We start from the raw sequence: 16,013 nt of genomic DNA on the forward strand, positions 1-16,013 counted from the left end.
GTGGTGTGAAAAAAGAAAAATGGTGAAAACTTAAAAATGCCTGTTCTGATGCCTAAGTAAACTTTATTGGATTTGAACAGCAAAACGGCAAGATTCAAACACAGAGTGGGGATAGTATGTAAAGAATTACTATCTATCATAGATTACAATGGTCGACATGTTACACCAAATGGAGTGAGTTTCAGCAGAATAAACCAGAGGATGTGTCAATAGGTTTGATAATGGCTCTGTTCTGTGTAATTAAATAACCTTTTCTCTTTTCCTCAGGAGACTTTTGTGACATTATGATATGAGACTGCCTTGAAGTTAATATTACTGGTAGGTCGACATAATCATATCACGACATATACCATTTTGTTTTGTTGCAGTAGTGTTTATCGTAGGTCCTGATGAAAGCCTGTAAAGGCTGAAACATGTCGACCATTGTAATCTCTGGCAGATCCACTGACGGATGATGACTGGCTAATGACCTGTAATCTCACACAATTGCTGACGCCAAACGGGAACCTAAGACTACTTCATGTAAAATACCTACACCAAACCTATTACACGCCGGTCAAACTTTACAAATGTGGTTTGAGACCAGAAGCGAAATGTATTAGATGTAACTATGATCAAGCTGACTTTTTACATTTGGCATGGCACTGTGTAAAAATAAACGATTATTGGAAACAGGTTACGGGGACATTAACAGACATGCTGGCGGTACTTGTGGCCTGTTCTGTGAAGAGTTGCTTGTTTGGTTTAGTACCAAATGTGAAAGCTTTAAAACGAAAATTTTGCATGATAGCTTTGTTGCTCGCAAAGCGTAGAATATCCCTATGCTGGGGCAGTAAACAGGCACCATCCATTAAGCAATGGATTACGGACATGGCATACTGTCAAGACACGTTACGCACATATGAGGAAGAACTACCAGCCCGATCAAGACCACGTGATTACTGGGTATACCACAGACTATTTAAGAACTCAGACAACGAACTCAGTTGGCGAATAGAATTCGGTTATGAGATATATTAATCTGCCTGTTCCTAACACTGATCTGCTGTGTGAATATGTACATTGTGCCGCGATGTCTCCAAGGTGGAATGCTGTAGTGTAATGGTTTGATTTAAATGAGTGTTATAAACAGATTTAAGAAAAAAAAAATGTATTTGAGGGGTTTCACACCCCAAATACCGTCATTAAAACTACGCCCTGCCCATCCAACTAGGCCTGCTATTTTTTCCTCAAGGACCAAAGACCATGGTCTTGTACATCACAATAGCCTGGAGTTCCTGCCCTAGGATCACTTACTTTAACTGTTTTTTCACTGCACACAATCTTCTCATCTCTGCTACAAGAAGCCTGGATGGTAGATTCGCCAAGTGGGTGCATGTGAACAGGTCTCAATGTTTCTAGTCCTCGCCTTTAGCAAATCATTTTATCAACTGACTGATGGCTTCATGTACTAAGCCCAAGAAGCAAATAGAGAAGGGTGTGCAGGAAAATTAATAGGATGCGCCAGAGCGGAGCTATGGGTCTGGCTTGGCTCCAAGTGTCTGAACATGGGACAAACCATGCACACATACATGCAAAACTGTATTTATTTACCATGCCATGCAGAAGCATGTCACCTTAGTACATCAGAACATATCACTATATAGACAAACATGTTTTAAAGTTTTCAGAAACAATCATGGGTCGTCTCTAACAATGGCGCAAGACACAGAACAGTTCTCATGTAAACGCAGATTAGATTCTTCTTCTAGATGGAACATTACAGTATATTAAATCAATAATACGAGGTTCTTCTACAGTGAACATCCAGCACTCAAATATTTTAAGTGCCCTTGTAGGAAGCTGGCTCTGTATATACTTTATCAAAGTAAGGTATAGAGTCCAGTGGATCCTCAAAGGTAGGCTAAGGCTAAAGTAGATAACTTACTCTCTATTTGTGGCAGTGTGGGCAGTAGTAAGGCTTTATCAGTGGGTAGTGTTAAGCATTTGTTGTACACACTCAGGCAAAAAATGATGTCACACATTCAGACCAATCGGTTTGTATACAAAATATTATTTAGCTGTATTTTATTTTCTAGAACCAAGCCAGGCCTGGTACAATGAAGTGTAATAATATTTTGCAAGACTAATACAGTTAAATACAGTTTGAATGCAGGTGAATGCAATTGGAAAGGTTACAGTTAAGAAAAAAAAGTTGGAATTATTTGCAGTTACTACTGTGATTACTTTGTACGTTACTTTTCAGATTACATTTTAAGCAACTTTTTCTACTCAGTGTGATATGTCTAGATATCACACTGGTATAAGTCGTAGATAAAAGATAAGTAAATCAGTTTTGGTACATATGCAGCTTAAGGTTTCATACAAACAACTCCACACTTAATTTTCACAAGAAAGTAGTTAATGCAGTCCTATGGGAGAAAACTATGTTACCGGTTTAACAACAAGTACTTGAGTTTGGGAGTTGGTATTCTGGGGTTAGAACCCGGGTCAAGGATGCACTCTCAAAGCACCCCCAGAGGCACTAGGGCGGCTGGGTGCCGAGTGCTGAGGCCCAATGTTATCCAATAGGGGGTAGGTGGCCTCCGGTTGGTGGCTGCTCACAAGCAGGCCACAAGGTTGTGGGAGCAAAGCTCCTGGAATTAAGCTCAGGGCAAAGGGGGCGATGGGGGGGGGTTCAAGTTAGCACCCAAGGTGCACCAACAGCAGCACTGGGACAGCGGGGTAAAAGGCGTTTTTTTTGGTGTCGATGCCCTGTTTTTAATGGGAGTTGCCAGTTTGGGATTTTGGCTGCAGGCTCGGTCCAGGAACTCTTCGGGGAGGAACCAACAACTGGGCAGGCAAGTTGGAGGGCTTAGGGGCATAAGTGCACCGCAGGTCCTCTTCTCCAGGGAGCAGGGCGGCTGGATGCAGGGGTGCCTTTTGAGGTTGGATTTCACCTTACTGGGCCACTTGCGGGGGGTCTCCGTGCAGAGGCTGCAGGCGACGTCGGGTAGTCCTGGACTGGGGGGCCTTGCTGGGACCGGTGAGCCACAGACTCGGGCCGTAGGCGTCTGGTGCAGTGGTGGTTCAAAGGAGTCTATATTCTTTGTCCTCAGCAGGGTCGAGTCTTTCTTTGGTGATTCTTTTTAAAAGAGCTGCTGTTAATAGGAGACCCAGTGTTTGTTGAAGGCAGTCAGTCTTCCCAAGGCTTCTGGAGGTCGCTGGATGGACAAGGTGACATTTGGCGCAGGATCTCTGGGAAACTGCAAAAGCGCCGGTAGGGCTGGGGCCAAGTCAGTTCTTCTTTGCAGTCTCCACTGCTGGGCGTCTTCGTTCATCCTGTGTAGGCTGTGGGAATCTGCCTACTTGGTTCAGGGATGCCCCCTAAATGGATATATGATTAAACAACTACTTTCTAAACCACGAATTCCCTAACCACGTAGGCTAAACGACGAACAATGCCAAACCACTACATTTTTTACGAGTTCCTAAACCACGAAAAAAAACTTGTGATTTGCCAATAGATGGCACTATTGTAATAACAATACTTCTGTGTGTGAAGTAAACGTCCAATTGAGAAGAACTAATGAGAAGAAGGCAGCCCACACACGGACATAAATCCGACACACAAACTGACTTGTCTGACTGATCCCTCTGGCACTGCCATACTGCCCAATACGCCTGTCTGACCCTGGCCCCAAACTGAACGGATGGCAGCAGCTAAAGTATCAACCAAGGGGGCCACTCCTGCGCCATTACTTCCGGTGTCAGCAGGTCTTCTGCAACTGTTTTTTGGAAACATTTTATTAACTTTTTGGTCATGGTCAATACAGTTTGGCATTATGAAGTGCAATAGCAGTTTGGCAGTTCGTATTTACATATATGTAATTACCATATAACATCCAGGGTACCAGACAGACAATTTCCTCTGATATTTGTGATGCATTGATTCTTCGCACTGCACTATTTCGCCTGTAGAATTAGACATTCAATTAAGTAAGGTTCATGGAACCTAGTGTAATACAACATAGAATCCACTGTTTAATCACTAATGGAACCTGTTCCTGTCGCACCATTAGTAACGCAGCACGGGACATGTGCCTTTTTTTGTCAAATGCTTTATTTCTGCCCTCCTCTTAATGACACCAGGTTGTTTAGGGTAAGAAGAACAAAGTCGCCACAGTTTAACTGTCAGCAGTTGTGCAGGCTGAAAGCCCATCCGATGGTATGTATATACGGGAAAAGTACAAAGGTAGAAGGCTTCAACTTGGTATAATACACAACCAAAATGTAATAACAGGAAAGCCAACTGCGACCTCTGTCCTCCTGCCCTCTATCTCAGTGCACTTCAGAGGCTAATTATTAATTATGCTCTGGTGACAGGCACTCCCGTGCCAGTTCAATGCATAGATCACGCACAATAATTGCTCTGCTTCCAATGCCATGACTTTCGAGGAGGGGAGATACTCGTGGTTAAGGAAAGTCGTGGTTTAGAATTGTCGTTGTTAAGGCTTGGTCGTGGTTCAGGATTCGTTGATCAGGTAAGTCGTTATAAAAACCTCGTTGTTAAGGATGTTTCCCCCCCTAAGTACTGTATTTAGGGGCGTTTCAGTGGTCTAAAGGTCAGTAGCCAATGGGCTACTGACCTTAGGGTGACTACACCCCTAGTGTGCTCACCCCACGTGGGACAGTGGGCACAATCCCTAATCCTGATTGGAGAGTGCCTGCCATCTACAAGATGGCAAGCACTGCAGAGTGAGCATGACCTCGCCTCCCCCACCTGAGGGGTGGCAGAGGTGGGCACATCTTCTGGGCTGTTCTAATTTTTCCCACTTGTTTTCCCGCCAAAAAGGAGGGGAAACAGGAAGGGGGCCTGCTCTTCATAGCAGGAGAGTCTGGGGGTCACGTTTCAAAGGCAGCAAGGCCTTTGAAGCTCCCCTGCCACAGATGGCTCTTCCTGACCTGGAGGAGATGTAAACACCTCTGCCCAGGAAAGGCTTTGTTTCTGGGCTCAGGGAACAAAGGCTCCCTCCCCAGGGGTCAAGAAACAGGTCTCGTGGTGGCAGCTGGTGTTTATCAATCAGGGAACCGATCAGAGGTTTGTCGTTTTTCAGGGAGCATCTCTAAGATGCCCTCCGAGTGCATTGTATATTAAATCCCACGCTGGCGTCAGTGTTGGTTTATTATGCTAAGATGTTAGCTACCAAACTTCCCAGGAATCAGTAAAGCCATTATGGTGCCATTATGGCACTGTGGAGTTCGTAATGACAAACTCCCAGACAATATACTCTTCATGGCTTTACTGCACTTACTATGTCTAAGAATAGACAGACCTGTAGGGGTAAAGTGCTCATGCCACTGTACCCTCACCCATGGTATAGTGCACCCAGCTAGAGGGGAGGCTAACCTATTCCAGGGCAGTAGGTTGTAGGCATGGCACAAAGGGATGTGTGCCATGTCGACTTAACTTTTCTCTGCACCAAAACACGCAGCCTGCAAAATAATTATTTTCAGTAACAATTTGAAATTGCAAATTAAGCGGCCCCGTTTGGAGCTCCTGAGCCTGTAGGGGTACAGGGCTCATGCACCTGTACCCTCACCACTGGTATAGTGCACCCAGCTAGAGGGGTGACTGACCTATGCCAGGGCAGTGGATCGTAGGCATGGCACACAGGAATGTGCATTATGTTGACTCTTCACGTGGTGGTGTGTAGGTACAGGTACAGGACCTCGAAGGGTAGCACAATAGTGTGTGTGTGAAGGTACAGGTACAGGACCTCGAAGGGTAGCACAATATGTGCTGCAGCCCTCAGTTGCCTTCCCTGGTCTCCGTGCCCTTGGTACCTTTTACAAGGGACTCACATGTGGACAGAGAGGTGATGATTGGGAGTCGAAAGGAACCGTTTTGGGAAAGAGCACAGGCCCTGGGAACCTGATTGGTAAGGACCCAGGACACAGCAAGTCAAAGTGCATCAGAAATCTGACAGAAAGTGTGTGTGTATGGGGGGTTTCTGCAATAGAAACCCAGTTTCCTACAGCACTCATTCGAGATAATAAAGAAAAAAGATGCTGTGTGAAATATAATGTGCCTAGGATTCCATAGTTTGGAAAAGCAGGAGCTGGTATTGATTTCAGGTTATCCTGTTTCACATTTTGAAATTGAGCCATAGATGGCTCTCTCTAGTTGCACACAAAAACTGCGGCCCATGCATTTGAACTACAGACTTCTGTATGCAGCCAAATTGACGGTGCCTTCTTAGAGTGCTTGGGACTGGACAGTAGAGCAAACTGCTAGGCAGTGGCCAAGAAAGTGAAGGACAGAATCAGGACCGGTCAACCGTCACATGACCCAAGTCTTGAGTAAGCAAAATGAAACCAGGGAAGAAACCGGTCACAGAGATAGAAGAGAATCTGGACTTCAAACTAGTTCTACCTACGAAAGAACCAATGAGAATGGGGGTGGAGAAGGGCACTACCCCACCCGACACACAAGTGTTAATGCCACACCATCATCAGAAAGGCAGACCAAATGTCACTTTCTCACCAGGCATCAATTTCCCATGGTGCTCCAAGTTGAGCTTAACAAAGGTTAAGGAGAGAGAAGTACTGAGGGAAGAAAAGAGATTGCCTATTCACTGATATATATATATATATATGGCAGGACTCGAGAGAAATACATTGCTATGACAGGTACTTTATACAGGAAATCCATTTCTTTTGTAAACATTTGCTACCCCAAGACCACACTCCAGAGACTTTATCTTTCCTGGAACATATTAGCTGGCTCCTATCACAACACCAAGCCGGGAGGTGGTTTATGGGTAGGGGCTTTAACAGGATAGCTGACTGATGCATGAGCAAAATAGGAACAATAAAACTTACTCAACAAGAACCTATACACACAATGAAGTTTCTAACTGATTTGGGCAGGAGCGATGTATGGCAGGAGCGATGTATGGCTTTGCTTACACCAATCAACAAATAGTATAAGCCTTTCTATAGATTAGATTATTTTTTGATTCCATGAGCAGCTCCTGTACTGGGGCATTTCAGATTATGTACGAGTAGAAACAGAGGGCTAACACCAACATCGCTGGTATCACAAGATATTCTGTGGCAAGCCTTGAAAGCAGACACGCAGACTTGGATCATAATGCTAGTTCGGCAAGCACAATAGATGAATATAAAAAGAAGTGTCTAATTTACAGCCACTTTCCTACAGGTAGAATACAAATATGTAATGTTAGAAATCTGAAATTGTTAGTAACAGAGCACCACCATACCAAATTCACAAATCTTAATGGGCGAGATGAGAATGGCATGGCAGGTGTCCCAAAACAGGGTACACCAACGTGGTCATAACCTGTGCAACAGCTTACTTGCTTTATGTACGCAGCTGCACTGGTTAAGTAAAGACCAGGCACATCAACTTCATCCAACACCCAGGCAGACTGCAGATAAGGGGACCTCACCCTTGCACACGGGTGTTTGCTGAATTTTAGCTCCACGTGGTTCAGCTGCATAAGATGATTTCATTAGAGAACTTCCAGGCAGAGAGCTTGCCAGGAGGAGGATATAAAGGAATGGATCTGTCCGACACCTTGAGCCAGTTTCCAAATAGGAAAATGTGTGGTCCCAGAGGATTCCCAGTTGCACTTATTTTTTGGGAGGGTTGGGTGCAGGGGGGGGGAGGGGGGTGTCATGGTGGGAAACCGATCAGATTTGAGAATGAAATATTACTTATTTCTAATCTTTGTTCTGCATCGTAAGAATCCTAACTGCAGTCACAAACAGAATATTCCTGCCACAGAGGACCCCTGAACACTTTTTCATAAATATGAAAGTCCATCTGCAGTTGAAGACATACACTATAATGTCCTATAATGTTCATAGTTAGCAGGAAAGGATAGATAGATACTATTTTGATGTAAAAAGACTACATTGCAGCACAGGACCTAACTGAAGGCAATGCTTCGTATTATCCTAAATAACCTGTAACCTCCACTCAAATAGAGAAAAATGAAGATGTATCTGTCAGATCAAACGAGCCGAAGCTTTGTAGAAAACTACACTGTTACTTTAAGTCAGCAGCTTACCCCTTACAGCATGCATTGCACTGGCAGTTTAGCCTCACACCTGCAGTTCTTTTTGGTGGCACTTAATAGAATATCTGAAAATGTCAACAGTTGTACTGACAACCGGAGAGGAAGGGTTGTTTATAACTTCATTGAGGATTCCTACAATGCATAAATAAGATTACAATAGCATTTCCTTCTGCATCACAGGATCTTCACTGATATGGAGTGGCAATTCTGCCCTCAATCCGCAGTTGTCAATAAAGAACCATGTGTAGAAAGAAAGCTGATCAGACCATTTAGTAAGATTTCATCTTGAAAGCTTTCTAGCTAAATAAATTCCTTAATGTCACCCAACCTATTAAAGAACAAGTTCTTGAATCTTCAGCCAAGCACTAATGCTTTGAAAAAAAGTATGAACTGATCACCATGTGGCTTCCTTACAAATTTCAGTTAGAGGTACATTCCTTAACCATGCAGCAGATGAGGCTTTGCTATGTGTACAGTGAGCTCATGTTTTCCAGGGAGAGCTTGGTTAGCCAATTGATAGCAACGAGCAATGCATGAAACTATCCACTTGGCTAGCATTGGTTTTAAAGAAGACATACCAGTTCTGAGGGGACTGTAGTTAATGAACAACTGGCTTGTTTTAATATTATCTTTAGACTTTGTCCTTTTTTCCGGGGAGGAGGAAGGGTTGCTTAAGACTATAACGGAAATACCCCTACTCGAGAACTGGAGTTACAGGTAAACTATTAAGTCTCTCGCAGAGGATTTTCATTTATAGACATAAGCACTAAATAGAACAGCAAGTCCATCCCCACTGAGAGCAGTGGAGGGGACAGAGATGTTCAAGCAAAGAGATTTCAGAGGGAAGCTTGCTCTACTTGAGCGTCCACTCAAGCATCAGAGTCTAGGCAGTAATGCTTTGTGAACGTATGAACCGATTTCCAAGAGGTTGCTTTACACATTTCTGAAATAGGCATGTTCCGCCATAAAGCAGCAGTAGCCAACTCACCTCTAGAGGAGTGTGCTTTATGGTTGAGAGAGTATTTTGCAGGTGGATAAAACTGTACGGACCAGATAATATTTGAAAAACAATTGGTTTAACGTGCGGATATTCCGAGTTTTGTCCAGATAGAATTGCAAAATTCGCCTCACATCCAGGGAACGAAGAGTTCTTTTGGCTGAAGTAGAGGAATTCTGAAAGAATGTAGGTAACAAGATAGTCTGGTAGACAAGAAAGTCTGAAATACCCTTAAGGAGGAATTTTGGGTGAGTTCTCAGAACCACTTTGCTAGAGTGGAAAACAGTGTATGGTTCATGAGAGAATAGTGTTTGGCTCTCATTAACCCTGCAGGCAGATGTGATCGCCAAAAGGAAAAGTTTCCCAAGATAGATTTTTGAGATGCTTTGTGTATGGGCCCAAAAGGGTACAGTATAAGGAATACAAGGACTACAGTAAGGTCCCCTTGTAGAGAAGGGCACCTAATGGGAAGGAAAAATCTTTTCATCAATAATTGTTGAAGAGAATTCTGAAAAACAGGGGTATTAAAGGACATTTTTGGTAGGCAATAAAAGCTGCTTGGTGAACCTTTCTAGAAGAGCATTGTAAGCCAGATTGTACCAAATGGAGTAAGTATGGGAGAATGACATTTTCCTGGCAAGGTGTAGGGTTCACGTTCTATGCAAAAATCTCTTCCATTTCAAGGTGAGGAAGGCCACTTAGCCTCCTCAAGAATGTACATGCAATCTTGCAGCCAAACTAATTGTCTGTACTCCACTAGCTCAGAAGCCATGCTGTCAAATATAAAAAGGAGAGACCAGAGTGTCCCATCTGGCCTCTGAACTTTGTTAGCAGGTCCGGTCTGCATGGTAGTTTGAGATGTGGACGGACCGGAGAAAGGTGGCCACTCCTGAGGTATGATCATCTTCATTCTTGACTGGGACAATTCGATGAGGACTGTCAGGATCAGGTGAATCGGCAGAAAAGCGAAAAGAAATTTACTGGACTACTAGATCCAAAGGGCATTTCCTATTGTGCTTAGTTGGCAGTACCTCGATGAGAAGCTTCGACATCTTCTGTTGTCCGTAGTGACAAACAAGTCGATGGTCAGAGTCCCCCCCTGGAAGATGATTTGGACGACGTCATCGTTTAAGACCCACTCCTGGTTCTCTTGCAGGAGAGCGGGGAAAAGGGTGACCTATTGCTGGAGGTTTACAATGAGGCATATAGTGGGGGGAATACTACCTGCCTCCATGAGGGAGGGAGCCAGTCATGCTACCCAAACCAGACATCAACATGGATGTAAAAACATCGAGTAAAATATTTGCTACGAAGCTACAGTAGGTACATGCCCCAGCTGATCGCTGATGATCAGTGTGGGGTCATCCCTTGCAGAAACACCGTTTGTAATCTGAGGAGACTGTCCTTAGTGATGCATTCCCTAATGCTAAACGATGACCGGTACGCACTGGCGTTGCTGGACATCGGACAATCGTTCGACTCCCGGTCATGGAAATTTCTATTGGCGGTGCGGTGCAAAGTTGGAGTTGAGGGGACCTATATAAAATGGTGCGATTACAATCAATACTGCACCCCGTTGGAGCAGGTCAGTGTGGGGCGCGGTGTCAAGATGGTTCACTGTGAGTCAGTCTGAGTCGAGTGACACAACAAGGGTGCCCCTTATCGCCCTACTCTTCACCTTGGCAATGAAGCCGCTAGCCAGTTGCGGACCGTGATGCAGGGGGAGCGGGATAAAGATAGGGAGTTGACACAAGTGGTCTCCTTATACGCTGACAATGCCTTACTGTATTCGCACAGCCCAGCGTACTCAGTCCCTATTATGTTGAGAGTCCTGACCGAATTTAGCTAGTTAAATGGTCTACATGTCAATCGCACCATATCAAAACGAGTTTCATTGGATCAGCTGGCAGGAATGTCAAGGCAGAATTTACCCTGACTAGACGTTCGGTAGACTGAGGTAGTGAGATAGCTGGGAATCTGAATCACGCACGAGGCCCAGGAGTTCTAAATTGTAAATATGGGTAGAGTAATAGATGGTTTGAAACCATCAATCAAATTCTGGAACACGCTTCATCTTTCGGTGCTCAGGAAGCTGGCACTTATGAAGAAGATCATATTACCGGATCGTCTCTGTTTTCCAAGGGACCCTCTTCGAAATCCACCAGAGACTCTTTGCAGCCCTGGATAGGATTATAGTGGAATTGCTATGGGCGGATGGGAGGAAGAGTGTTAGTTTGTCCACTTTGAAGCGTCCATTGAGTAGAGATGGTCTTGAGTTGCCCTCCCTGGAACTTTACTATCTCTCTGCAAAGTTGCAGCATGTGGTCCACTGGTTAGATGACTAGGAAACCTGGGAAAATAGGTTATTGAAAAGTACCTGCAATGGCGTTCCATTGCCCGAGCTGTTGATGGGGACAGGTGCTGTGCCCTATGTAGTCAGACAGTTTTGAGGAGTGGGGGAGAGCAGTCAAGATAGTGCTGTGGAAAGCTCCTTTTGCTCCGGATATGAATATCTGGACATTTTGCTCATTTAGACCCCCCAGAATGAAGTAGGTCAGTGAATAAATGGAAGTTTGGGGGGCGGGGGGGGTAGAACTGGTGGTACTACTCTGGGAGGTCTTTACCCAGATGATAGGTTCCTTACCCTAGCAGACGCCACAGATACAGTTCCGCTTGGATCAAGACAATTCCTCCAGTTCGATAAAATCACAGCAACTGCAAGTGGAATATGGCCGTCTTTTCCAGATTCCCCACACACTGGATGCACTGTTGGCCATGGCAGGAGGGAGGCAATTGATTTCCCAAATCTACCAAGCTCTGTGGGAGGACGCTCCCCGAAAGAGCTCCTAATACAACAAAAGTGGCAGGGGAACTTGGAGACACCCCTCTCCCCGAAGGACTGTGAGGGCATCCATGAAGAGGTAAAGTCCACATCTACCAATGTGCGGTTTAAACAACTGTAATACAATGTGATACAGCAAGTCTATTCCGCTCCCTTAGATGTCCCTGCTGTAGGGGAGACAATGCGGACTTCATACATATGATTTGTTGGGATTTGGTCTTGAATGAAGATTGGAGGATGGTCCTCGCTGGGCTGGGAAGTGCCACAGGATGGGAGATCACAAATGAGGAGGGTTACTATTTGCTGGGGGGTATACCCATTAAGAAAAGAAAAAATAAAGCTGCAAATTTCTTATCCTGGGCTGAGGGCTGGGGAAACGCAGGATCGCCGTTGGATGGCTCTCGCCGATGGCACCTAAATTAACAGACTGGTTGAGAGACATGGCTGAATAAGAGAGGGCGGAGAAACGACATGCACAAAACACGCAGAGATAATTAACTGCCTGACGATCTGCGGGCCAGGGCACCAAAGCTCTCCAAACTATTAGTACTCGCTCCCCATCAGATGATTCGCCATCATAGGTATATATGAAATAGAGAAGGCTGCAACGGCAAGGTATCAAAATGGAAGGCACAAGAAAGTATAGTCTATGTTATATAAATGATGATAGTGAATCATTTCTATTCAAGGATTCCGACATCAATGCACTGTAAATGTTAAGTGTTGGGATTATGCTGTAGCCAGTGGGGAGGGGGTAATCTCGTGTTTCTCCTCGTGGTCATGAGACTTTCAGAACTATGTTAAAACGGCAACTGTGTTTCTGCAAATGTCAATTAAAAAACTAATTAAACAAAAGTCACAGAGGTTGGTTTCTGCAGAAATGATTAACACTTTAAAAGCATATCATTAGGTTAACAAACCAGTTTTAACAGTCAAGAAAGCCTGCCTTTATTGGCGCACAATGGGAGTGGCTACTGTTCGTGAATAGCTCAAAGATCAGAAACTGGTGTTGTGGAAAGCCATGCAAAACAGAAACCTACCACTCAACTCCTGGCGGCTTGTGCGTGTGCTGTCCAGCTGAGACAAAACATGTTTAATTTCTTGCTCAGATCGGACTTTCAGTTCGCCGTAATTCTTTTTAAGCTCTTCATACTCTTCCTGTAGAATTGCCATCTGAAAAAATAAAAAATAAGTAAATGAGTATGGTTTAGTTATTTTCTACAGAGAATGCCCAATGAGAGAATGCTGTTGCTGGAGAACACTGCATCAGTGTTTATATGACAATTTACAAGAAGTGCCAGTTATTTTCGCCAACAGTAATTCCCCCTTGTAGAACAAATACCACAATTTCCCTCTGGTGAGCAATACCAAGACATCATACCCTGCTTTGAAGAAATCATATACTTCAATAAGTTTCCTTACCCAATATGAGTAGCAAAAAAAAGATTCTAACTTGCAGCAGAGTCAATCTGTGTGCACAACCAAACCTTTTTTGAGCTCTCAAATTAGCATGTTATTCTTGGGATTGGAGCACTGTGCCCAGTTGTGCAGCAGAGCCCAGTGGAGTAGGATAGTCCCATCCAGATTTCAAAGGAACAGTGACCTGTAGATGGTCCCTCTTAATCCAACAAGTGCCATAAAGTGGTGGACACCGCAAGGTGGCAGCCTCAGGCGTCACTGGGAAGAGGTGACAGCAAGCTTTGTTAATGCTAGATATGGTACACCAGAATACTGTGGTACTTGAGGACTCCAGAACGGTAAGCAGGTTTAACTGGTAGCTGCTCCATCAGCTCATTGTAATAGAGTACTTACCCGATTACAATGAGTTGATGGAGCAGCGGGGGTAGGGCAAAACCAATGTAGAATATACCCCGGGGGGAGTGACAAATGTGGATGTAAGCACACTGCATCATACTGGCTGCACAAGGTTTGCACAAAGCACAAAAAGAGAAGGAAAATGCTACTTACCCGTATGCATCTGTTCTTGGTATGTAGAGCTGCAGAGTTACACACTATGCATAGATGGCCACATAGTGTTGGGCCCGGATGTTTGCAGTTTGTTTTGTTGTAGAAAAGTCTTTGGAAGTCACGGGATAGGGACTCCTCTTTGGATGATACTGCGCATGGGCATCGGCTCCATCCCCAGATTGTTTTTCGCCATTAGGGAAGTGATGGAGCTGTACAAGAGGTAGTGATGTCCATGTGATTTGCATCTACTTAAGATAATACTGGAACAGATAAAGGTAGCCGGGGAGGCGGGTGGGCGTGTGTAACTTTGCAGCTCTACATGCCAAGAACAGATGCATACTGGTAAGTAGCATTTTCCGTTCAAGGCATATGAGCTGCCGATTACACACTATGCATAGATTGTATTGCATTACCCACACCTAGCGGCGACCACCAGTATCTGTTGCAGTTGTTTGAAACAGTGTTTTTAGTACAGCCGGGCCCACAGTGGCTTGTTGTTTAGTTTGCACATCTACACAGTAATGCTTTGTGAATGTGTGCGGCGTAAGCCATGTAGCTGCTCTGCATATGTCATCTAGGGGAATGTTCCCCAAGAATGCCATTGAAGCCCCTATCTTTCTTGTTGAGTGGGCTTTTGGAGGAATTGTTAACGTACCTTTTGCTTTTTGGTAACATTTGTATGCATTTAACAATCCATCTGGTGATCCCTGATTTTGATATGGGGTTGCCTTTATGTGGCGGTGAAAAAGTCACAAAAAGTTGTTTTGTTTTACGAAAAGTTTGTGTCCTTTCGATATAGTACAGTAATGCTCTTTTGACATCTAAGGTGTGTAGAGCTCTTTCTGATGCTGTTTGAGGCTGCGAGAAAAATACGGGCAGCTCAACTGATTGATTTAGATGGAATGGTGAAATGACTTTAGGAAGGAATTTAGGATTAGTACGAAGAACCACTTTGTTATGATGCAGTTGCAAAAAAGGTTCTTGAATGGTAAATGCTTGTAGTTCACTAACCCTTCTGAGAGAAGTAATTGCTACTAGGAAAGCTACTTTCCAGGTTAGGAATTGCAATTCACATTTATGTAATGGTTCAAAGGGAGGACCCATTAACCTTGTAAGAACAATGTTCAAGTTCCACACTGGTGCCGGTGGCGTTCTGGGAGGAATTATTCTTTTGAGTCCTTCCATGAAAGCCTTTATAGCTGGTACTCTTAAAAGAGATAGATGTTGTCTATTGTGTAAGTATACTGCAATGGCAACAAGGTGTAGTCTGATAGACGTATAGGCTAAATTACACTTTTGAAGGTGTAATAGATATCCTATGATGTGTTGAATAGACACGTCTAAGGGATTTATTTGGTTGTTTAGGCAGTATATGACAAAGGGTTTCCACTTAGCAGCATAACATGTTCTAGTAATGGGACGTCTAGCTTCTTTAATAATGTTCATACATTCTGGAGGAAGGTTGAGGTAACCAAACTATGACCTAGGAGCCAGATCGCTAGGTTGAGCTGAGCTGGGTCCGGGTGTCTGATCTCTCCATTGTTCTGTGTTGATAGGCGTGGAGATAGGTTTAGTTTTTGGTGTGGTACTACAGACATCTGCAACAGCGTAGTGTACCACGGTTGTCTGGCCCAAGTTGGAGCAATTAGAATGAGCGTCAGGGAATGTTGTTGTAGTTTGCCTACCACGAACGGAAGTAGTGGGATAGGAGGAAAAGCGTACGCAAATCGTTTTGACCAGTTCATCCATATTGCATTGCATGTGGACAATGGGTATGGGTATCTGGCGGCAAGCTTGGGCATTTTGCGTTTTCGTAGGTGGCAAAGAGGTCTATCTGAGGTTGTCCCCACATTTGAAAGAACGGATGAAGAACTTTTGGGTGAAGTTCCCACTCGTGGATCTGCTGTGTTTATCGACTTAGCAGATCTGCGATAGTGTTTTGTACTCCTGGGACGTGTTGGGCTAAGAGGAAGATCTTTAGCGGTATAGCCCATATGCTGTGCTAACAGAGTGCTGTAGAGAGTATGTCCCCCCTTGTTTGTTTATGTAGTACATAGAGGTCATATTGTCTGTGCGGACTAAGACAGATTTGCCTGACACTTGAGTTTGAAATGCTTTT

The 16,013-nt window shown here is 44.3% G+C and overlaps 1 protein-coding gene across 6 annotated transcripts in view; it reads right to left on the bottom strand.

Moving 5' to 3' along the window:
- Positions 1–16,013, bottom strand: part of PCNT (pericentrin) — a 1,333,356-nt gene that overhangs the window by 1,072,737 nt on the left and 244,606 nt on the right. For all 6 annotated transcript variants that reach the window (XM_078681435.1, XM_078681433.1, XM_078681434.1 and 3 more), the window contains one exon: positions 12,967–13,099. In XM_078681435.1, the coding sequence (XP_078537561.1) occupies positions 12,967–13,099 (133 nt within the window). The remainder of the gene's footprint in view (positions 1–12,966; positions 13,100–16,013) is intronic.

This window comes from Lissotriton helveticus, chromosome 3_1 (genome assembly GCF_964261635.1).
Source record: "Lissotriton helveticus chromosome 3_1, aLisHel1.1, whole genome shotgun sequence".
NCBI classification, from domain to species: domain Eukaryota; kingdom Metazoa; phylum Chordata; class Amphibia; order Caudata; family Salamandridae; genus Lissotriton; species Lissotriton helveticus.